At 39.2% G+C, this 25,703-nt stretch overlaps 1 protein-coding gene across 2 annotated transcripts in view; it reads left to right on the top strand.

Annotated features, from left to right (window-relative positions):
• NECAB1 (N-terminal EF-hand calcium binding protein 1) overlaps positions 1-25,329 on the top strand; it is a 69,862-nt gene extending 44,533 nt beyond the window's left edge. For both annotated transcript variants that reach the window (XM_076332172.1, XM_076332173.1), the window contains 8 exons: positions 6,165-6,301; positions 8,734-8,846; positions 11,929-12,005; positions 16,964-17,017; positions 18,559-18,671; positions 20,795-20,872; positions 21,934-22,025; positions 24,953-25,329. In XM_076332172.1, the coding sequence (XP_076188287.1) occupies positions 6,165-6,301; positions 8,734-8,846; positions 11,929-12,005; positions 16,964-17,017; positions 18,559-18,671; positions 20,795-20,872; positions 21,934-22,025; positions 24,953-24,981 (693 nt within the window). In that variant the 3' untranslated portion in view covers positions 24,982-25,329. The remainder of the gene's footprint in view (positions 1-6,164; positions 6,302-8,733; positions 8,847-11,928; positions 12,006-16,963; positions 17,018-18,558; positions 18,672-20,794; positions 20,873-21,933; positions 22,026-24,952) is intronic.
• Positions 25,330-25,703: the final 374 nt, after the last annotated feature.

Genomic DNA, 25,703 nt, shown 5'->3' with positions numbered 1-25,703 from the left:
GAACTGTTCCTATTTGCAGGCATAGTTGTTTCTCATATTCTACTTTTTCTAGCTAAAATAGCTATAAAAGCTCATTAAACGCAGTCTGTAAATTCCTAAAAAGAACCATCCAGAACATTTTTTCTTTTGACCATGGATGACTTGACCTAAATTCCTTGGTTTGTTTTTTTATCATTCTCTAATTTCTGATGAGACAGACTTGTCAGTGGTTAGAACTGGAGTCTGGATTCTTTTTGCATAAATCCATGTACTCAACTGTTCATCTGTAAACTCAGCTGAAGAGAGTGCTGGTGATAGTGCTAAATATATCACCAGTTGTACCCTGCTACAAGGCAGAGAGGACCCTACGAATAAACAGCTATTTTTATCTAGGGACATTATTAAATGAAGTTTTAGAATTTCATTTCATAGGATTTTCTATCTATAAAATTCATTTAAGATCATGACTATTGGTGCAAGTCAAGTCAAACACAGATAAATTCAAAAAGCTGCAAGCGATGAATTCTGAGCAGTCGTGCAAGGATATTCCAGAGATTCACCCCTTTCCTCCGAGCTCCTTATCAGACTAATGAAAACTCTTGGGAACTTCTTTGATCTTTTTTGTAGAAGTCTTATACTTTCTGGGTCAGAAAGAGACAATGCTCAAATTTTTGCTGGTAGCAGAGAAGATGTATTAAATAGTCAGAACTTAAAAAAAAAACCCAAAACAACCTTAATTAAGTTCATATCCATACCTTTAAACATAAAAGTGTATTGAAATAACTTCACAGCAGAAAAAGAAACATTTAACCTAGCCATTCTCCTGTTGATACCTATCAAAACCATCGACAGCTTTGATGTTTTCTTTGTATTCTTACAACCTTCTCCCAGGAGCAACGGCATTACACATATCCCTGCTACCTGCTGATATAAAACACGGCCAAAACACAGTTTCTTGTCTCTAAGCTACATGGTGCACTTAATAGCAGTTAAATGGGAGTTACGTTTTGTCTATGCATGAATTTTGTACGTACTATTATTGCAATAAGAGTATATTACTTTTTCAATAATCCCAGTAAAGGAGCGTGATAGACTCTTGTGCTGTTCTGATGGACGCTATTACAAATGCGTGTAAATATTCTCCTGTAATCACCCATGGCTGCCTATTTTATTTCATTGCTCTTATGTCAGCGCTGCAAGTGGTTAGTAGAGATTGTCACTGTTCCAGTTCTCTAGGCAGAATTTAAACATGTAATTTATTCCAAATATAATACTTTGATAAACTTGTAAAGTTTGTGCCACACTCTAAAATTGAAGTTGAATCTATTTAATAGTTTGGCATGTTATGCCTTTGCTCACTCTTACAATGAGGATGCTGTAAAAGTTGCAGTTCTGTGAAGTCAACGCAGTGAGCATCTCTGGATCTGGCTTCTGTTGAAATTATGATTTTATTCTGACTGTGTTCTGACTCCGTCCTACAGTCTGAAGAATTAGATCTTAGTGATTGAAATGAAAAAGGCTTGAATTCTTTTTCATTTTAGTACAGTTATTCTGACTAATTTAATATCCTCAATTTAAAGTTGTAACCCAGGGCGTTGTCCCGCTAATGTAGGATCTAAACACACAGGGCAGGAGACATTCCATGATCAAGGGAAATTTAAATAGATTATTCCTCACTGCGTTTTACTCAATGATAACTACTTTTCAGTTGCCTTGGGGGTATTTTCTCTAAAGATAAGCATAATTATTTTTTATGAAATTATTTTGATACGACATATGAAATAGGAAACAGAAAATTGCAAAGTAATATAACAGTAATAAATAACTATTATAAGTAATGTTACAAATAAATGTTATAAAGTGTTACATAGCAAAATAGCAATATAGAAAGGAGAAGCCAAGGGGACCAGGTTTGTTCAGCCTGGAGAAGAGGCTGAGAGAAGATGTAATTCTACTGTCTAAAGAAGGGTTATAGAGAAGACAAAACATTGTCTTTTTCAGGGGTGATAGCAAAAGCACAAGAGGCAACGGCTACGGCTTGTGGAAGGGAAAATGCTGACTAGACATACGGAAAATACTTTGCACAGAGAGGGTGGTGCAACAGCGGACCAGAGAGATGGTGTAATCTCCATCCTTGGAGATGTTCCAAACTCAGCTGACATGTCCCCAAGCAGCCTGAAATAGCTTTGAAGTTGTCTCTGCTCTGAACAGAGGGTTGGACTAGATGACAGCCAGACATCCTTTCCCACTAAGTTTGTGGAGACCTTGCCTAAGCTCCCACCCCTTCTGAGAGATTTCAGAGTTATTTTTTGTCCCAACCAATGCTTGCCCCAAGTAAGCGAACACAGGTATCTCCCTCCTTCCTCATCTCAAGGAGCTGCTCTTCTGGTAAGTGGATCAGCGTGGTGTCAGGTCACCCAAGGGGAGAGGATTGGGGCTGGCACCAGGGCTGGAGAGGATCGAGAAAGTTGCTGAACCTGTGGTAGCCCCGAGATGTGGACTCCCTTAGGAGATAGCTAAGCCCTGCCTCCTCTGCTTTTATAAAAGGAGAACTTCTTCTGCACCTTTTAAGATAGCCGTAAGCTAGTTTTAAAGACCATGGTGACCTTTTCCACAGGGAAATCACTAATTAGGTGTATTTTCAGTTGCATTAATGGAAACTCAAATCTTAGCTGCTCATAAAAGGTCGCAGTTGTCTCTTGATGAGGAAGGTGTGGAAAATTACCCTCACTCACTCACAACCAGTAAAACTAACAAGCAGAACGATATGTTAACACAGACTTATTTCATCTGGACTGCCCAAACTGCTGTGCAGTATAATGTATATGCTAATGAACGGTAATTTACAGCTAATGAAATTCAAGAAACAGGCCATTTTTCTAGTTTACGTGCAGATGCCATCAGTGGGTCCCATTATTAATTGGTGTTGCAGTATACTGACAATACAAATGCTGGGCATGCCAGTTAAGCTGATTCTACCATAATACACACTTACTAAATTGATACACATTTTTCTTAATTCAGAATTAACATTTTCTTTCTTCTAGTTAAGTCTTTTACCAGTATGCCTTTAGTAAAATGCAAATGAAGGCACTTTTCTGTAGGAAGTAGAATGCTGAAACGATAACAAAGCACGGCTGGTAATTCCTCATTGCTGAGAGCTGGAGTTCAGGTTTAAGTTGAATTGTAACAGACAAACTTTTCCCTCCATGACTTAAATTATAATAATGCTGACAATTTCTATATGCTGAATACCTTCTTCCATGATCTTCGAAGAATTTTAGACGGACAGGTAGGAGTAGTTATCTTTCAGCAGGCAGGAGTCAAAGTTGCCCAACGTTGCTGTGAGCTCAGAATTGCTGGCCTCAGAGCCATTATTTAAAGAACAATATTAGGTAGCCATTTGCCCAACTGGGTGCATTAAAAGAGTTAAGTAATTCCACATAGAAGAGTTGTAAACACCAATATTTGGGTAAAATATACATAAGGAAAGAGTTTTTGATAATTCTAGACTCCCACAGATGATGTTAGCATCCTGCCTGCCTAGCCCATCTTTACAAAAAAGCTCTGTATACCTGATAAGGCAACTCTAAGCCATAATTAAGGATCACAAGGACCTTTTCCATAGGGAAGCTTTTAAATATAGAACTTACAGGACAACAGAACAGGAAGAAAAAAGACTAAATCCTGGTGCAATGCACAAACCTGGAGTAGTTCTGATGAAAAAAACCTTAATAACTTTCAGATGCAGGAAAGCATTTCTGAAGGAGTCAAAAAGCAGCCAGTCTCAGACAGTAGCAAGTATTACACAGCTAATGCTTATATGAACCCCCCATCAGCGAGGGCCCACCTGAACAGTTTGCAAAATGAAACAGTACTGATGTACATTTTAAGCTGTAATTCAGCATGCTGGTATCAGATTTACCATGATTATGAGCAGGAAGCTATATGGAGGTATCTGTAACATTTACTTCTTGGATGCCCAGAATTTTAAAACACTTTGATTATCCTCTTGTGAAATTGCTTTGGTTTTCAAAAACTTAAAAGAAATGGTCAGTTCTGTCATGTTTTGTTCACTTATTTCCAAGAGCACTGGCGAAAGCTGAAAAATTAAAACATACCCTGGATTTCTACGGCAGGGTTTTATTTAGCTTCTGATGCTACACAGATTCGCACACATTGTTCTAACATGCCACAGAGAATCAAAATTTTTGGAAATTAAATGATCTCTGTCAGGTCCACCAAAGTTCTAAATCAGTTACAATGGAAACAATTTAGAAGAAGAAAAAAAATCAGCTTTCCTATTGCATAATAATATTTAGTATTCATAAAGGTTGCCATAGAAGTTATTTATAGGACTGATGCGAGTCTCAGGTATTCACTCAAAAGGTAGACAGACAATGTCCCATGAGTATCTATTTTTAAAATGTATAAATAAGGAATTATTTGTTGGAGAGTGGCTCACACCTGATTAATCTGAAGACAGAAGAAGTAAATGTAGAAGACCATGAAGCTCCTGGCTACATAAGTAACATCTGATGATTCACAGGTGGTTTAACAGCTGAGATTTCTGTAGCAGAAGTCTTCCAACAAGAACTAACTTAATAACATATATTGTGAATAGATTGCTCTCATTTGAGAGCAAAATGCTTTTAAAGCTATTATCTTACAATCTTTTATTTTATATTTAAATTTCAAAACATCCCATATTTGTGTTCTGATTGCGAACACATACATGCAAAAATTCTGAGAAGTCTAAAAGTCAAAAAGGCATTTCAGCTGTAATTCACATTGGGAAGAACAGGGAAGAGCTTAAGAATACCCATATGCATTGCCAAAAATACTCAGATGGGTTCTCAGCTAGAGTAGGAGGCAACACCATTCAAATGACAAGTTTTCGTTAAAGCTTGGAGGTAACAGACCATCATCTATCTTCAGATGTGGTAACTAGAGAAATCTTTCATTCAATGCACCTCATATTTTATGAAACCATTTTAGATGGAATTGTACCCAAAGGCTTTCAAGATCAGCTGAGTGGGTTTTCTGCACACATAAGCAGACTTAGGGCATATGAAAAATGGATACCAGCGTACTTTCACCAGAGTAGGAGCCAACAAATTCATTCAGAGTTTAAGAGATGGAAGTCCATTTTCCTTCTCTGCTCCTGATGGGAGGTCTACACAGTAAGCAGAGGCTCTAGGGGTCTGTTCTATCCTCTCTATTACATTTATTAATGAGAAAACAACGAAGAGAGCGTTTATATTATTGTATGGGTGACCCCCTCACACAGCATTACCTGCATGTCACTGCAGAACTGAGTTTTGCAGATCTGGGCTTGCCAGAAACGTTAAAGTTGACCCCATCCATGGAAATATGATTCATTGGGCCAGGGAGAGAGCAGGCATAAGAATTTATTTCTGAAATTATCTGCACAAAATAGGCATAAATATTTTCGAACACATAAAACATATTGGAAATGTTGTTACACAAAGAACCATTACAGACTGCTAAATATAGGTGCAAACTTTTCTAATTACCAAGCTCCAACTCAAAGAACATTTAGATGCATTTCATGTAATTGTGAAATACATAGATACATGGTTTAAAAAATAATTAAACAAAGTAAAGGAACAAAAATCAGTCAAAGACTGTTAAATTCAGAAGGCAATCTCTCTGGTACAGGCAGTCCTTCAGCTAAACTGCTGGTGGAGTTTTTCAGAGCAGTATCACTAAGTACGTCCTGCTCAAAGACTATTCCCATAATCACTGTCAGAGACAGGCCAGTGGGCTAGATAAACATCTTATCACAAGAGTGGATCAGAATAAAAACTTTAGATTCACTTCTGCAGTTGTCAATCATATCTTGGCTTTTCCATACTATAATTAGTAATGTGGTACTGCCATCAACTGGAGTTAAGAAATGTAAGGAAAAGGGTTTCTTTGAGTAGAAACTATGTTGTGCCACGGTGTACCTGGGCCTCTCTCAGCCTGCGTGGGATCAGTGTCTATACCTGGAAATTCAGAGGTCTTTCTGTCCAGAAACATAAAGGTTGCTTATGTGGTTTGCATGTATAAGCACAAAAACATCCAAGCTGCTTCCTTTCTGAATTAAGTCTGAATCTTCCCTCACGTATTTCCAACCTAGTAGGCAAATCCTTACCTTTTCTTTTCCATGTAATTTTTAGGACTATCAGGAAGCTTCTAATTTGGAGCAGTTTGTGACTCGCTTTCTTTTGAAGGAAACACTGAATCAGCTTCAGTCCCTCCAGAGCTCCCTGGAGTGTGCCATGGAAACCACGGAGGAGCAGACTCGGCAGGAGAGGTGAGCAAACCTTCTGCCCAGCTGCAGTGAAGGGGGTGAGGAGCAGGGTCACCATGAATCTCCAAGACCATTTTACATTTCACCCAGCAACCTGATGTAGGGAATAACAGGAGAATTAAGGATACACTTTTTATTCCATATAGGAACTCATTAATAGGAGTTTTCCTGAAACTGAATACAAGCAGGTTCCGATCTGATCCTGTGGTGGGTTGCATGTTGGAGGGCCGTTTTGTTACATCCTAGGCTCTGCTCCTTTGACTTCTTTTTAAATCCATTGACTATCTAATATCAAATGCAGAAACCAGACCACTGCAATGTGAAGAGCTCTGAAACTAGTAAGACCATTGACTGTCTCCTTGTTTATTTCTTCCGGCTTTATCCTTTTTTTTCATTCCTGGCTGCACATCAATCCCAATGTTAAGAGGAGAGATAGCCAGGCTCTTGCTGTTACAGCTTCTTCCTAGAACATAGGGCCATAGTATTGGTTAACATCTAACTCTATAAACTCTCAATCACCTGGGTAACCTATATCCGTCCAAGGGGTTTAGCTGAATTTAATACCATGACCTCATAGATGAGGGTTTGTTGGATCAAGGATCAAAACATTTTTGAAAGGTACTTGGCTTTATGGATTTGTTTTCCTCGGTATGCTACTGTTAAAGGTGATAGGGAACGCTGTTGTGTTTCATGGACAAAGATGATCTCAACACTTCATATGTTTTAAAATGCATTGCTTTTTCATTCTTTCTTTTGGAAATGTCATTTTGTTTGTTTTGCTGTTGGTTTTAAGATCTCTGAAGTACATTAATAATACGCTGGGCCAGCAGTTTTGTGCCAGCAGCTTGACCACAGGAATCAAGCAGGTTTTGAAGGGCTGAGGGTGCACCAAGTATGCACGGTATATACCCCTCCATTCATGCATACGTCTTTCCAGGTTCCCCCCACAACTGATGGGAGAGAAAGAAGTCTTGGATAGCCAGTTCAGAGCTGGAGCCTAACTTAGGTGCTCTTACATCCTCTGGAGTAATCATTGACTTCTCTGACTTGCCTCTTAGGACAGCCTCTCTAGATATACAGTCTAGAAAGACCATCTGAGTAACTCAAACTACTCACTTGGGAGCGTAGAATTGGGTGATATGATCATCCCTTTTGCTGCCAGCTTTCTCGTCTGCTTTGACTGTCTGGTAGGGCATTGTGGAGACTTCTGTCTCCAGTTTTATCAGTACAGTTGTTCAGAAATATCCTCTTGGATGGTGAATTTGGATTGTGGCAAAGAAAATGAGAACGAGGTGTGACACTGTTAAGCCAAATACCATCTTCCCCATTTTCTGAGGTAGCAATGGAAAAGCCAGGCAAACTCAGCACTTTAACTACAGCTATCTTGGAGGAAATGAGTTAGTTCCTAGTGCAGATGCCCCAGTCCCTATGTAAAATCATTTTCAATTACATTTACCTTAGCTCAGGGGCAAACTGTCTGAATCAAAATCCCATTAAGACACTCCTAAACTACTTTAAGAGTGCTCACAGTTGGAAACTGCCATAATTTGGCTTACTGTGAAGGGATTTTATGCTGCAGAAAATACCATCCTAAAGTATCTCCTTAACATAGTGTGTGAGCTTTTGGTGAGCCTTCATTCTGTGCTTCAGGAGACCAGAGAGTTTTCCAAAGCAGTGACCAGGGAATTATTTACTAAACTGTTTAGAATACCGTCTAATATTCTTTGCAACCACTTACCCAACTAACTGTTAAAAACTAACCATAGTCCTGGTCCTTCATTGCTCTCCAGCTGGACGATGATGAAGAACCACATAGAGACAGCCTTCAGTCCTCACACAAACTCTGAAGCTTCAATGACTCTGTCATCGCAGTACAAACATAAGTCATTTCTGTATCTGCTATGTTTCAATGCTGGTCCTGGAAATGTATCTGTCCTCCATCCAATATTAGCTAATTCTCATCAGTTTTCCTTCCTTATTAACAGATACAAGTTGCTGTTTATCTTTTCAATCTTTAAGCTGAAGAGGTCAATGTTTAAAGTTCATATCTCACTTTTAGCTGTTCTTGTGCCCCCAGTTCCTCTGCAGAGATGCTACAAAACTCCCATGAATGAAGAAACGGTGTGAATGGTTCCTCAGGTCAGGTCAGAACCACATCATGGACAGGCACTGACCTCGAGCTTTCTCTCCCTAACAGATAGGTTTACACCAGCTTAACCCTCTTTTCTTTTTTTTTTTTTTACTTCTCTAATGACTAGCAACCTAAACACAACTAATTAGTAATAGTGAAAATCTGGAAAATAATTCCATTGTCTCAATAGGTATTTCTCCTTTTTTAATTCAAAAGGGAACATACGAGCACATTTTTTGAGAACAGAGAGAGGAGAGCTCTCCCACATGTTTTACCTTCTGAAGTCTCCTGTGTTTCTGTGCAGACAAGATCCAACAAAACCAGAAGTGCTCTCAATTCAATGGCCAGGAAAACGCTCAGCTCGAAGGCTTCAGAGGAACAACAGCCTGTTGCCAAATAGCCCTCGTTTTAGCACAGGTATGGTATTTCACATTTTAAAGATATTTAAAACACGTGCATACACACACATATACAGAAAAAATATATATGTATCTTCCTCTCAAAAATTTAATTTAGACATGGTAACTAACTCAGATAGATACTTTACTGACAGAAATCAATCTTCAATTTAATATAGAAGGTATTAGTTCAAACTGTAAAGAAAATAAATATGTACCAATAGATCTGAACTCATAAAAAATAAATACGTAATTATGGGCCAAACTCTGATATCGTTTTGGGGCTATGGGTTGATTCAACATTTCTTAGTTAATATTTGTAGCCTGCAGATAAGAATGAAAAGGCTATAACTTAGAGAACCAAGTTCTCTGTCATGACTTACATCCCAGCTGAGGGGAACGAACAAGAAACAGAAAGGGAAAATACAAAACCTGAAGGAAAAAAAAATCATTTAAGATGATACCAAAAAAATCTGAAACGGCATTTCTGCTTTCGAAAATGTGAGAGGGTACTTTGGTAAAAGGGATTCTTTGGAAGCAGTGACATTAAGCATAAGGCTGCAGTGAAGGCATCTCCAGGCTTAGTGATGTCTCCTGGAATCAAGGCATGAAGATGACTGAAACACCAAAGTACGCGATGGGTCAAGCCCACTTCTTGACCAGTCATGCAGATCTCACTGCTTGCAGACACATGCTTACCTCTTGCTTTTTAACCCTCTTTTGAAGACCCTTCTGTCACTCACATTCATGTCTCCCTTTCTGCCACTCACCAAATGATGCTGTTCATTCAGTGCAATGATACAGGATGATGTTCGGTCCCTTGCTGAGAGTTGCTGGTGTTCATAACAAGGAAGGTCACATAGCCTTGTTGCTCTACTCCTTATTCACAGAGTTCAGAAGGAACCCAAACATATGCAAGCTGTACCAAATCCACTTACTGTATTAATGTAATTTTAAAGAGCGAACATCTTTCTCTACAGCTATTCTAATAGCTGTCTAACAGCTGCCTACTTTCCTAGACAAGATTTGTGTTTGTCTTGGCACTTGGTCTTCCTCCTTACTGCCTGCTGCCCACAGGCGCAGTAACACTGTAGGTGTGTATATGCACTCAACACTCAAGCCAGCATTTCTTTAGCCTTCGTACTTGTTCAGGTAAAGCCACACTCTGCCTCCTTTACATACCACACCTGTGGTATGTGCCCAGCATTAGGATTTCTTTGGTCAAAACATGGTCCAAGTGCCACAAGAACTCTCAGCTGGAAAATGAGCAGGTTAATGAATGCACATATCAAGAGCATGTGTTGAAAAATCTTCAGTTTCTGATAAACAACCTTCCTCTCTCCTTAGAGCAATCACTTATGTACACGTTCACACTGTGGGAGATGCCAGGAACTGTTCTCCTAATGCACGTATCTGTTTCCTTGAGTATTATCCTTTCCATCTGATGATAGACAATTTTCTTGAGACTTTAGCAAAGCAAAATTTTCCAGAGACTTTAGGGAGACTCAGAGATGCTTGTGCCTTTGTAGAACATTTTCTAGCTTCACCTTTGCTATATGACATCAGGTCATTATACAGTCACAAGTATGACTGCAGTAGAGATGGAGAGCTAGGAAGTCTTCTGACAGGGTCATGTCCTACCCATATAAAGACACAAGACACAATTAACTTCCAGTGTCTTTAGTCTTTCCTCTGCTGCTGAATTCCATGACTTGGGACAAAAATAAACATAGGAAAGTTATTATGATGAAACATAATCAGTCTTGAGTTGGTCAAAATTTGCAGTCACCACAGGCATAAATTACACATCTCAAAACCAAAATCTCATTCTAGAAAAATCTAGCATAGGAATGATCAATCCTAATAAACATATTGCTGCAATTCATCAAGCACCTAGGAACACTGTTTGGTTGGAAAGGTAAAAAAGGATCATTAGCTGCAAGGGACATCCAGTTAATGTTATTAAATCAGCTATAGAGTCCACTGCAAGATTATATCCATAGTTAGTGGATGAACACATGAAAACCCCTAAGACAGCATATTGCAGATGACTGTAACAAAGCTGAAAACACCACAGAGTGCAAGTATAAAAACAGCTATTGCAGCTAAATAAACCTTTTCTGAATGAAGAGAAAGCTCCTTATTCCCAATGCATATGAGACATTCTACGATTATGTTCAGGAATCCCTCAATAACAGGATTCCTCAACATGCCATGCCAGAACCCTAGATCATTTAGCTGCGCATGTACACCCAATTAGTTCTTTTCTGCTGTTCATAAGAATGTATTTTTTATTGGGAAGGAACATATATACTCCTAACCTTTGAATAATCCTGGAATCCTGCTGGAAGCACCATGTCAGGACCCTAAGAACAGCAACAGGCCAACCACGGCAATGTCCTTGCAGTCAGGGCCCTACAGCAGGTCTGCTATCTCTCTGCAGGAGGAAGAAAGATCCTATCGCCTCAGCTGTATCAGCCATGCCAGGATATTTAAGTCAGTCTTGACTGCATTTCTTTCACCTTCACCAGTGCTCTCAGGGGAAAGAGGAACTGTAGAAAAGACACAGCACATGGTCCTTCCATGGGATGTATTTGAAAGGAAACCCAGAGACAGGCTTGCTATGCAGCAGAAGAGCTGACTCTTACTTTTATAGAAACTTTCACGTAAAGAAGATTAAGAAATGGCAAACTAAGAAAATATTAAGACAGAGAAAGCTTTAATACACACATACCCCCAAGCTGATTTTGCATTTTGAGCAGAAGGTGCTCAGGTTATAAACTCATTCCATCTGCGGAGGAGAGCATTCCTTTCTTCAGGTATCAGCATGATTTCAAAAGCACTGGCGTTAATCTAGAATGTAGTTTTCATTCTGTATTGGATTTCTATTCTATCTTAAAAAGAAAGAAAATGATTCATATAGTCATAATCATGCTTTCCTTTAGTTACACCTAAATGAACATTGAACTAGTTGCAGCACAATCTTTGAGAAGCAAAATAAATTGCAAGCTAAGCTAAACTTTTTTATAAAATAAGTGAATACACTATGTTCCAGCATTTAGTAACATTTTATAAGTGTTCATTATTTATATTTTCCAAAGGTTGGACTGAGGAAGACAGCCAGTGGATGACCCAGATAACCAGACTCCAAAAGCTGATTGACAAGCTGGAAAAGAAGGTGTGTGTTTCTTTTTACCTGTTTGTTCTCTCGTTTTCAGTAAAGCAATCCTTAAAACACAAATGCTTTCAATGTCCCAGTCACAGTCTTTCCAATCAATAACGAGCAAAACGTCAACATCACCTAAGAGAGCTAACACTCATTAAATGCCTACATATTCCTTTCACCGTCTTCTTTCCTATTTCATGAAAGCATGACATGGTTTTCCCAAGCTCCTCTTTCCCCTTCCCATCACTACAGATCCAACTTTTCATAAAGATCTGAAAAGTCACATTATTCTATGACTGGAGGATGTTATTGTATTTAGTTATGCTTGTTTTGGGGAACACGGGACAAGCCTCTCTTTTTAGGATCTGATTTTTTTCTCTTCCTCTCCAAACTTTCCCACTAAAGCTTGACAGAAAGTTTTGTTTCCTCCTTCCCCATCAGAGAATACTAATTTATAAAGATTAAAACATTTTCCTAATAAGTACAGTTCGACCAAAAGCTGATGCAAATCCCACCATCCTGCCTGGGAGCCGTGGGAGCCACCCCAGCTCCGGGGCTGCACCAGCCCCCAGAGCCCCGAGACCGCCTGCGGTTCCCACGCCAAAGAAGAGCCCTCCGGGAGTCTGACGAATGACCTGTCTGATCCAATGATACCAAGGCTTCCCAGGGCTTGTAAAAACCGGAGTAATATCTGTCTGTGCAGAAAATATCTATTTCTTTTGTTTTCAATCAATCAGATTTATTGCTACCCTAGGTTTTAAAAGTTAGTTTATGTCTGTGTGTGGCGACTTCTTTTTTTTTGGAGAACAAAGAAGAGCAGAAGAAAAAGTAAGGTATAAATTCCTGTGTTGTTCTCTACCTAAAGTGTCCCTATTGAAGGACAGACAGACAATTTCAGATAGGTGCTAAGGGAGTGGCTGAATTCAGTGGATTTTGGGACCCAGGGGATTTCTTCCTCCTGGTCCACTAGAGGCAAGGTTTTCGGTTGAAGTGCTCTCAGACCCAGGAGTTGCTCCAGTCCCAGCGCGGCTGATGCCGCCCCTCCCTGCAGGTCAGTGCTCACCAGCGGCAAGGCTGTGCATGTACTCCAAGGACATGGATCTACGCACACCAGCACGGGTGCCTTCACCAGCAGCCGCAAACAGACAGGCAGCACTCACAGAAACATGAACGTGCAACAGCCTGATCCTGTTCCTTCTTTCCAGCTGATCATGACGGACGTTCCCCCGTGAACATTATCATGGGCTTCAAGTCCATCTAGTACTTGTGGCTGGACCCATGCCCCTTACCTAGGCATCAGCTCACACCTGGGGTCCTGGCAGACAAGCGTCTCCTCCTACTTACCTGCTAGTCCAACTTGAGTTCAGTAGCAAATTATATACCTAGAAGATAGTTAAGTAAGGGATTTAACAAGAAGACAGAATAAATGGTGGTGATCCGGCACAGGGCTCAGCAAGACAAGCATGCTGATGTTTCTCTACCATTGCTCCCTCCCCAGTGAACAAACTGCCCCTAATTACTTTTCCCCTTTGGTCCCAGTTTGGGACCAAAATGTGGTATTTCTGTTATCTCTGCCTTATTACTGATTAGCTGCATTACCGATACAGTCACCCCGGCACTGCTAGCCTTGCAAGACTCTGCTCCCAAAAAGGAGCCCAGTACTCCCTTTGGTTATCCCTGAGGTCTGACAGTCTCTCGCATCGCTTCTCCTTAACCAGCCATGAAATTCGGCCATTCCTTGTGGCACTGTCTGTAACTTCCGTCAGCTTCTCACTCTGTTCCTTGCTATGCTCAGCAGCTCCTCATGGTCTGCTCAGTCCATTAAGCCTCTGGCCAGGGCATACTCATCTGTCTGCACACAACAGCTTCCTCCCAGAGGTCATTTCTGCATGAGAAAAGCAATTATACAGCAGTTGCCATGTTAATGACGTTTTAAGAGCAACTTGATTTTTTCTGCACAGCTATAAATTAGATTTTGAAATGTCAAAGACCATCATGAAATGTAACTCTCGCTTTTGGTCCAGCTTTACTCCCAGCTCTGCTTTGGAAGCAGTAGCTCGCTGGCCTGCCACAGTGACCTCCCAACACGGACTGATGCCAAAAGGAGTTTAAGGAAACTTAACATTTTAAAGAATGTTACTGAAAAAAGAAACCTGGCATACAGCAGTAATGCAATGCAAACATTACAGAAAGCAGCCAACTATTTTGTAGTAAATAAACTTACAACAAGGATGTTATAAAATGATCAAATCTGCTACAGATAAATGACAGAGAACCTCAGTTTGAAAAGGAGCTCAGTGCCAAAGGAAAACAGTAGCAGGGCATAGACCTTCCATAATTATCTCCTTATCAATATAAAACTTGATTAATAAAACATAGCAATTAGACAAACCTACTTTTGCTAATAGACAGACTTTGCATCTGCTTGACTTTGTATCTCACGGCCAGGTCTAACTGTGAGAGGTGAGAAGTTCACCATTTCTGCAGCTTCTCCAGAACCACCTCCTTTGATTGTTCTTCTCTTGGCACTTCTTTCTGGCCTCTGTGAACTAAAAACCCCAATTTACTAGGCATGCAACTTAGAAATCATAAAACTTCTGGTCCTATAAAGTATCCTAAGGCGCGTTAAAAAGACTGTGAGAATTCTTTTGTATTAACGACATTCCCTCTTGTCCTCATTTTATCAGATCTTACACTTCATTACAGTAGGAGAAGCTCCATGTGATCCATGTTTAAACAGCATCTAGCAAAACAGTGTCTGGGTCATGACTGGGACAGGTACATATTGCAAAAGGGATGACAGTGCCTCTTAGCAGCAGGAGACTGTCAGCCCATCTACTCTGTTCCAAAGCAAAGTCAAGAAAAGGCAAAGTCAAGAAAAAGCAAAGCTGATTGCTTCAATGACCACTGACTTCAGGCTGAAATGAATTAGACAGAAACATCAAGTGGTGACCAACCATTTGGTCACCACTTCCCACCTGGGATCAGGCCGTTACATATGCCATCTCTCTGCAGCAACTTAATCATTTTTAGCCCAGATGATGTTCCAGGTTAACCCACCACATCCAACCAAGTGTTACATTTAGCTGCTTTTCAGCAGCTACTAAAGCTCTTCTTTTTGACTTTGCCCTGAAGCAGATTAGAAGGATCACACAATCACACTAAGAGACAATTTCAGAAGCTACCACTTCTCAGCTGAGGTGAGGTAGGCATTGTAAAGCCTCAGCTCTGAAGCTGCAGTCTTGGTCACTTTTCATTTCCAGGCTGCATGGTAACTGTCTGGCAGGAGCTCTCATCTCCGCATTGGGCTACTTCACTCACGCTCAACGTCGAGTCAGCCGATGCCTGAGCACTCTTTCTGCACAGATGAGGACTGTATGCCAGTGCTCGCATGCTCCGAGGTCACAGCAAGCTGTCTGTGTAGACTTGCCTCATCTGTGTAGTCATGCCCTGTCTAATGACATAATATTACTGAAGAAGCTGTATAGATTATTTTTAACTTCTTGAGAGGGCCAGCAAGTTATCCAACCTACTGGATGTTTCCTACTGGAAAACTACCTGGTGAATGGTTGATTTAGTATTGTGTAACTCTTCTGTTGTCTTCTGTCAAAGGTGAATTTAACCAAGAATCAGTCTTGTAAGCCGTCTTTTTTCTCAAGTTCTAAAGTTATATATACTGGAAAAAACAGAATTCTTTTCTTGGTACCTTAAGAGAAAGTTTACAGTACAACTTGAGTCATTCCTTTCCTCTCTTTTTCCTTAGGTTTCCCTAGAAAAAAATTGCACTGAAAGTATAGAAGAACCACAGGAATATGCATTTTCCCTCAGGGGTTTTATCTGAAGTGTCTGCACTGACAAATGAGCTATTAAAGCTGGGTGTTGCCCCCCCCGCCCCCCATTTCATGCCTTTCTATGCACATTCTGCAGGAGAGGTACAGCTACACTGCAGTTCCTGTGTGACTGCTACTTCACTCCTGCCTTGCTCTGCCACCTGCTGCTGGTGGAGGTCCCCTGTTCATTTGAATTCTACCTGCACACCTCTTGTTGGCTTTTCAGCGAGTACAGTATTTGTGCTGGCAAAACACTTGCTACCTGAGGTTAATCAATCCTCACCCAGCTGCAAGCAGAAGAAATTTCTTTGTCTTTGTTACACAAGAATTGTTTGCAATGAGGAGCGAAGCACCACTAACAAAGAGTGCATTTTGCTCCAGCCCCTTATTGCAAATCGATCTGCTTTTTCTCAGGCATACGGATATTTTTCAGAATAGCCATATGGCACTGGGTTAGAGGGTACTGCATGTGCCTAGCACGTAAGTGATAATTTTGTGTGCATTACTAGATGGTGTTTGCATGAATCACTGATTCATGAAGTGCGCATCCAGTTTGCGTGTTAAGCAAGCATACTGCTGCCTCAGAGATGCATCTGTTTGCTGCTGCCCAGTCTGTCCTCAGAAGCAAGTGCAGCAGTTCAGAAACCTGACTTGGAGCACCGTGCACATCTTTTTCAATGCTGGAAAACAGACCCTTGCAACTATACCCCCTCCCTGCAAGAAGCTTCTTCTGTATAAAGTTTTATGATGGCATAATAGTAGCTGATAGTTCATTTCAAATTACCAACCTTGCTCATCTCCGTAGTCCACGTGACAATTTGAGAAGGTACTTGTTTTTTCTGAATTAAGTCCAACATACATTTGTGAGCAAACGGATTTTTTACAAATGAAAAATTACCTGCTCAGCATTATAAATAAAACTTTACAGAACAGCCTGGGTTGGATTTAACCACTGAAACATGCAAGATTCTGCAAACAATGCTTGTGTTTGACTTACAGCTAATAAAGAAGGGATTTAATTATAACTTCTGGAGATATAACAAAATCTAGCTAGTGGAACAGCTTGTTAAAAAGGTAAGACCAAAATACAGCTGTAGTATTGCCTCTTATATTTCTATTTTCTTTTCAACTGCCTGAAAGGACCTAAAGCTTGAGCCATTTGAAGAGGAAGTTTTGGAAGAAAATGCAAAATCTGTAAGTGCTTTTCAAGATAATGACTTTTAACATTTCATTTTCCATGCCAGGTATTGAGACAACAATCTCACCGGATCTCTTCTGTTAAAAAATAAAAATAAAAAAATCACCATCCTCCCTTTTCCCAGTGATAAGAATCCATTTTAGTCAGCAGAATGCATTGTGCAAGACACAACACACCAAAACTTAGAATATGTGGTCAAAATTAATTTTTGCATTGTTTTCAAAGGATACAGTGAGGCAAAAACTCAGCTCACATAAGGAGTAAAAGGTGTCATTTATAAGTTTTACTGAATTTGGCAGCAGTGCTTATGGGGTGATAGCTTCTCAGTTCCTGATCCTCTAATGCTGCATGCATGCTTTAAATCATGGTTGTACAGCCAGCCTCCCTCCCTCCCAAAACTGCTATAGGAAGCCTTATCAGGGAAGATGGGAGAGCATCTAGTGTTGAGCAGTAATCAATATTACAACTGACAAAACCAAAATCATAACCAGAAATAAACTTACTTTTAACTGAGTTCAGGTCCCAAGATCAAGTTTTCAAATACACTAGCATTCCTAAACTCTGGGCTTTAAACGTAACAAAATGCAAACCAAATACACAGGAAAAAATAACCAAAATAGATGATCCATCAAATTCCTTATTTCATCACAGGAGTTGTACTAGATTTTTTTTTCTTTTTTAAATGAGATTATACAATATTGCTAGACAGGCTGCTTATGATGGAGGAATAATCCATGAGATAACAGTATCAATAATCAAGGCAGAAACAAGTCAAAAAGCTGTACAAGAGATGAAGTTGTATTAATTAAGAAGCACGTGGTGTTTCTTTATATATTTCATTATTAAAATTGACAAGCTTCAATGGATAAATCAATATGTAAACTACTTATATTAGCTAAATGATAACCATAATAATTCAGGATAAATAGGTCTTCTGTACTGCCAAATGTTTCCATAGTCTGGTTTATAAAGATTGTTCATTTTTTGCAGAAAGGTGGAGGAAAAAAAACCCTCTCTATTCATCATTTAACACGGGCCATCTTAGGCATCTCATTCAGGTGTGAGTCAGAGCTCTGAAAGGTAAAAGACTACAAGAGCACCTCAGTGAAAGTAACACTGCATCCAATGCAAATTGTGGGAATACGTTCTCATCTCAGACCTCACACCTGCTTGCATACAGACGAATCCAAGGAAACGTGCTGACTGTATTATCGAATATTCCAAAGATAAACATTTGCTTTGCACTATTCTGAAAAGACTCTCTCATCCAGGCTTCGGACAAAACTCAATTTCTCTAAGGTTGATGCTAATTTTGGGTGCCTCAGCCTGCCAAGATAGAAAAGCTACACTCAGGTGTTTCTACTTCTCCACTCCAAAGCACTAAAACAGGGACCACAAACTTCGAAGGAACTTTTCGGGGGGAAGGGGGGTGTTGATGATTGTGGTTTTTATTGTTTTATGATAGACTTTTTGGAGTTTAAAGTACAAGGAATTCAGAAGATGATATGGCAGTAATATTGTAATGTTTTTGTATTAGCACATAATGATCGTTCAACGTCAAATGTCTGTGATAGAAGACGACATTGAGGAATTCCGGCTTGCTCTGAAGCAGTATGTGGAATCTGCTTCTACTCAGGGTGGCTGCTTGCAGTAAGTACAGTGTTATTACCCCTGGGCTGAAGGAAGGAATGCAGTGTGATTTCTTGAATAACCTCTAAATGGAGCTGGATTATTTATGAAGAGAGAACCTGTAACATCTTCTTTCCTGGCTGGTTATGCAAGTGTGTAAAACAGAGCTTTTCAAAGACAACTAAAATCAGAAAAAGATGTCAAAGTATACGCGCAGACTTTAAGTAGTATCAAAAAATTACAACACAGGCTATCCCAAAGCAAAGATGCTAAACAATCTTTTAAGACTTCCCAGCTCTGCAGGTCATCAATTCATGGCTTCTGGAAGCTCCTAGGCTGGCACTCTTTATTGGGGAACTCATTTGCCATCCTTCATTTGTGGTCACCTGGCAAGTGAGCAACTTACCAACTTGTTTGCCAGTTCTTTGTTTGGAAGCTTTCAAAAATCTTCCCTTTAGGCTGTCATTTTAAAATTTTCATTCATAATAAAGAATAGGAAAAATTAAAAAGCAAAATTTTCAATGAAATAGTGTATTCCTGCTTTGCTCCTTTTAGAATTAAATAAAACATTAGAACTGGGTTAAGAATAAATTTTAGTGACTCACCACTGTACTGAATTTCTTAATTCAACATACTTGAGAAAGCTACTACTGTACACACTACAGACCATCATGAAATAAGTATTTTTGTAATGTGTACACAATACGGGATCTTCCTATATATTCAAAGGCTTCAAAGGCTGCCTATCACATCCCTAATTTATAATATGAGATCACCGCACTTAGGGTGATCGTACCAGTAGTGTTCACACAGACCAGAAAAAGTAAGTTAAGCTGGAAGAAAAGAGTGACCTTTTTGCAGTGGTTCACTTGTAAAGGCAGACTGATGAGGAAAATAAAATTCTCTTGTGGGCCAAGAGCTGGAAAAAACAAAGAGAAGCCCCCCAGCCCCCTTCCAAAAACGAACATTCAGCCAAACACTGTAGTGACTGCAAACTTGTCGGGGGGAGGGAGAGCTTACGTGACTTCAGAATGCAACTTAACAAGCGATGGCAAAAAAATTACTTTCTTTCCCAAGTTTACAGGCATTTGGTAAGTCTGTAATGCCACCTACCGGTTGTTTTTCACTGTAGCTGTTTATGACATTGACATTTTTTCCAACAGTTCTTGATATTTTTGCTATTTTACAATGTACTTTTGCATACAGCTGGAGAAAACCAATAAATTGTATGAAATTTCTTATTACAGTATGAAATATAATCTGAGACCAGTTTGCAAGCACATCAGTAGTAAGATCAGCAACCTCACACTTGGGCACTCAGAGAAATACATATATATATACACACACACTTTTTTTTGTGCTATATGTCTAAACACCAATTTGAGTACCCAAATGCCTAAGTACCCTACATGCTATAAAGCTGTTATGCTCAGGATAATAAGTGGGATGATTCTGTGTAGAGGATCAGCAGATATTCTGTGGGTCATTTTTCACCCATGATAAATTGTTAGCTGAATGACATAAGGACAAGTAAACAATACCAAAAGGTATTATTTAAAAAAGTGTATCTGCAGCAGACATCAGCCTATCTGTCTTTATACTCCATTGCTATTTGCTTCCAAAGCACCTAAACTCTATGCCACTTTGACGCATCTCTCGTACAAAAGGATGACTTCTCACAGTGTAATTCTTCAACGAAACAGCACAAGTTACTCTACAAACTTACTTGAACTGTTCTCTATGTGCAATATGCTGTATTAGCTGATTTTCCCTGAACCACAGTTGTTTGATTTATTTTCTATTACTGACTAGCATTTCTTGAGATAAATTACACTATTGGAGCAATATGAAAAATGAGTTTCTCAAATAAGAGTCCATCATAAGTGTACTAAGATAAAATATTAATAAATAAAAAGCCATGAAAATACTCCATGAGTTTAAAAGAAAAAAAAAAAAAGGCTCAGATAATTCACAGTATAATTCCCAAAATCACTTATTTGTTAAATTTATTATTGGGGGGGGTTTATTTGTTTTTTCAAAAATCACTGCATTCGGTTCATACTCATAAGCAATTTGGAATAAGATGTGTACATCCAATAACTTTGTCATGTTTGATTAAATTAGTTCTATCCTACAATTCTTAGTGTTTCCATACAGAAGCTTCCAAGTGATTCCCGCTTCATTGTTTATGAGTTCTGGGAGAATAGCAATGCCTGGAATAGGTAAGTTTTGGGTTTTTTTGGTTTTGTTTTTTTTTTTCTATTACAGAAAGTTTTGAAGGTTAGAGAGCAGTTGCATAGAAGGACTGAATACAAATTACTTCAAATACTGCTAATCGATTTCTTGCTAAATACATCACAGTGAATACTTCAGAACAATACTTCAATTTCTAAAGACTAAAACATACCGAAACATATAAACAGAAATGTCAGAAAGATGCAGCTAGTTTGAACAGAACAGAAAACGTCTGAAAGTGAACAGAGAAACAGAACAGAAAATGTCTGAAAGTGAACAGAGAAAGGTATGGCATCAGATGTATGGTACTTGATCAGAGACAAAATAGGGAAACAGCAATATCACCATAGTTCCATGATGACAATGCAAGAAAGGAATGAGACAGGGGGTGCGCCATCCAGCCACACACTCAAGCATGCAAGCAGTCATGGGGAGCTGTCCCAAAGCTTCCCAAATCCACATCACAAAAACCCATCCGACAGATTCCTAGAATGTCTGGTTTGGGCCCAAAATAGAAGTTACAGTGATTAAAAGTCCTACCAGCTGAGTTCTAGCCTGCAGCAGGCAGATGGCTAAGAAACTGAGTAGAGAAAAAGATTTTCCTTAACTGCTTTTACTATCAAAAAACCCCCAAACAAGACCCACGATCCTAAATCTGTAGACAGAAGCCATTCTGAGGGAAGACGGAGAAGTTTCTTGAAGCTTAGCTTCCTTCCTTTTGAACAAAGCCCCAGTTCAAAGTTTACCTCCAGAAAGACTCAAGAACACTGGTAACACGTCAACACACTTGGAACAAGAACCGCTGTACTGGGTCACAACCAAGAGATGAGCATCAGGGTAACAGTTAAGCATACAGAAGAAAAAGTGTCTTTAATAGAACATGCAAGAACTGCACAGCTCATCTGGTCTCCTCTCCCACTATAATTTTCTAAGTTTTGAAGCACAAAATCTCTGTTATAGCATTAATTGTAAAATTTCTGATGCTCATAAAAATTTTAGCCCCTTTAAAAAAACTTGATTCTTGTTCTTATTTTTCACAACTATTTAGCCACCTTCAAATGAATTACAGCAAGACATTCCAAAGAAGTAACGTGGACTTCTTGGAAACTCCAGAGCTCATCACAACAATGCTGATCCCTGGTAAATATCAATTTTTCACACTATTTTGTTTATTCCATGTGAAGAGTTCTGCTATATTAGTGTGTTCCATATGCAGGACCACTGCATAATGTCACCCTTAGTCGGATTTTCTTTGGTAAAATATGAAGGAGAAAGGGACTCCAAATGTTTTTATTTTAAGCACAGAAATGTAAAATGCATCAGCAAGAATAGGACCCACAATGCTTTATTTTATATAGTGGAAGGTTACACAAGCATATAGTATTTAAGAAAATATCTAGAATAAACAATCCTATTTGTGATTAGTAAAACAGACCCTGTTTAAGATTTTCAGGAAAAAAATTGCTTGCTGATGAAGACTTCAACTTAATCATATTTACATTGACTGATGCGAGTCTTAATTACTAACCAATTTATTTTACATGCTTCCTGCTATGTTAAAACAGGGAAAAAAACAAACAACTTTGAAAAAGCAAGGTGTTAATGATTCCAAATTACTATTTCTAATACAAACCAATGAGCATGCAACATCTTCTTTCTCAGAGAAACCATAGTTAAAAGAGACAGTGCAGGATGAAGCAAAGCAAGCATCAGTCCCATATTTTCAGAGGGAGGACAGCAAAATTTTTATCTTAAGCAACACAAATCTATTACAATGAAACCGTAATTTCCTGTATGTCTGATTACAGACTATATTTAAAATAATAAAACCTGACCTGGTAGAAAAAAAAAAATTACGTAGTCCTGTACCTGCAGTTTCTCCTTAAAAGAAACCAGCCAAGACATTTTCAGACCTCATGAGCCTGATCTAAACACACAATTACATGCCAGGGATTCCTGCAGTATCAGGAGATTGCACTTAATGAACCAAGACCCCCTTCGAATCTTGTATCTTACTGGGAAATTGCTGGATTTAAGACAAACTTGGCTGTAGGAAACAACGTGGCCTTTTCCCAAACTACTTTGTGTCCCAGAGCTAGCCTGGGTGTGATCCAGGAGTGTTCCAGGGGTGGTTTACTCACAGCTAAAGTACAATTAACATAAAACAAAATGTAAACATCATTTATAAATGCCTAAATATAGAAGTGTCTGAAACTGATTTCAAAATGCTCGTTGAAGCATCGACTCTGCCTGCTAAGAAGGATTTCAGCCCGCAGCACTCTGTCCTGGCAGACAGTTGCCATAGAAACAGCATTTCTCACTGTGCACTCCTTGCTGGGGGGGCAATGGGAAGTAATGCATTCACAGTTATTTTTACAATTCCATAGATTATCTATTATTTAGAAATCTCTGCAGACATTGAACTTTTGTTTCATGGAAAGTACTGTTGATCTACATAAATCATGCTGGTATTGGAAAGACAGAAAATGTTCGTGAAGTAAAAAATGACAGCTGCAATGCTACCAGTATACTTCATGAAAGAAGTTTAGACACCGTAAAGTGATACCACTGTAAAATCAGGAAAAAAAAAGACCTGTCTGCAACTAGCACATAGATCAGCTCTGTTTAAAAACAAATTTACCCTAGCCCAGACACATCTACAGTTTTTTACACATCTGGTTAACTAAGAACTGAAACAATTCTAAATTGTAATCTGAATCTGATTCAAAGATTACAACCCAAGAGTCTTCACTCAGCTGATTAATTAGAATTAATAAGGATACACTTACCTGGCTGAGAATGATTCAGGAAGACACGGGATTTCACGACTGTTGGATCCAATGCGATCCCAAAGCAAACTCACTTACCATCAGTTAACAGGAACCACAACCTATTATAAACAACGGCACACCTGTTAGCCGACCTAGTTGCTTCAGGCCAATCTGCCAGGGTGGCATGGATCACCCAGTTCATCTTCAGTGAATGCCTCATCTTTACGTAAGATCTGGACTTGAGGACACTGGAGAACCTTTTGGTGAAGGAAATGAAAGCTAGGGGAAAACCATTGAACACTTACGACACTGTAATCCATGAAATAAACTGTTAAATTGGCATTTTTTTGGCCAAAATTCATTAATCCATTGATGTTTCGGAGACTACTAGGCTTTCATAAAAATCCTACCTGAATTTGGGTTAAGTATCGTCTCAACGTTCTTCTCCAAGAATAACAGCTTTCAGAAAAATGCCATAAATCGAAGGATTTATGGACACATTCACAGAAACAAGTTGTGTTAATGAATTTAATCCCCAAACTGGGTAGTGCAAAACCTACTGAGCCTACAACACCCCCCCGGCTAAGAGGACCTGGCATCTCAGATACAGTCACAATTCCTTTCCTTCCTTCCTGTCTCTCTCCATAAATCTTGTGGTTCCTCTCTGCATAAAGTTCAATTTCAAAAGGGCAAAGGGGAGGGACTGTGGGGAAGAAGTAGAAGTGTGTTTCGCTCCAGCCCTGTCTATAATCTGGTGATTACAGATCTTCTTTTACGGGAATAACATTTTACAAGTCCATCAATTCTCTTACTTTTGGGGCAAAATGCTCTTCATTCCTAGAGTTGTGTAAAAAGAACAGCACCAGGTTTCAATAATGTCACCAGGAAAGAAAGTCATTAAAGGCAGCACAACCACCCAGGGGACACGGTGATCCACTGACACACGCAGCAGAACAGGAGGGAGGGTTTTGCTCTCTGGGATCTGGGCACTTAATTCTATGCAACCACACCTATGACACGTTAATGCTTCTTTGGATGTTACCAAAAAGAGATAATCAATTCTTGTGCTAAAGCCACCCCCCCACACACCGCCAGTTATACTCAGCTCTCCTAGTATTTTCAGTATTCTTCCCCTGCCTGGAGAGGTTTTGTCCTTGAAAGTATGCAGCTTTCAAATGAAGTAGTATTAGCTGCATTTCTTTATATACCTTACAGATATTTTATTTAGGATTTCTACCAAAGGTAGAAATACTGTTTATGTTAACAAACAAATAAATAAATTCTCCTCTCTTTCAGCATCGTGGTGGGTCCTCAATAACAACTAGAAGCTGTGGTTCCAAGTGACATTAAAGTTGCACTGGTTTTCGCTACAATAACATTCATCTAGCAGTGTACACGTGTGCTGGGTTATGAATTTATGATGTGATACTGTTCGTTATTATGGATGTGATCTTTTCCATTTTAAAATATGGAAAACCACACATTTATTACCTTCTCTTCTTGTGACTAGTTCAGTGAAATGATGCATTCTAAAAGCTGAAATAAGGCAACTATGCTAAACTGTCTATTGTGTATATTCAGTCCAAACTGTCACAGAAAAGTGCATCTTGATTGGTATGACTAAATATTTGTGAAAAGTTCTAGTCTTATGTTAATAAACAATTGTTACTTAATGCTAGTTTTCTCCTTTTACAGAAGAAACAGGTATGAACATGAACACACATTTTCATAGAAGCTGTAAGTCATTAATTAGGAAAATAAACTTAGGGGACAACTTTTTGTGTTAATACAGAACTTTACTCATACAGGAAATTTTCTGCCCACAACAAGACAAGGCAGCACCATTTTCTATTCACAGCCTCTAGCCCCTATCCTCGCAAGAGGAACCATGTCTGCCTGTCTGCCAAGCCGCTTTGGATCCACAGACTTAACGCTTCACAACCAATTTGCTTTGAACCCTAAGTCCTGAAGACTTAGAAAACATTTTAATTAGATCACTGGCAGCTCACTAAAAAGTCTTTAGAGAAACCGCTGTCAGAGCATAAAT

Source organism: Aptenodytes patagonicus, chromosome 2, assembly GCF_965638725.1.
Source record: "Aptenodytes patagonicus chromosome 2, bAptPat1.pri.cur, whole genome shotgun sequence".
NCBI classification, from domain to species: Eukaryota; Metazoa; Chordata; class Aves; order Sphenisciformes; family Spheniscidae; genus Aptenodytes; species Aptenodytes patagonicus.
This window is presented reverse-complemented; position numbering and strand designations above follow the sequence as displayed.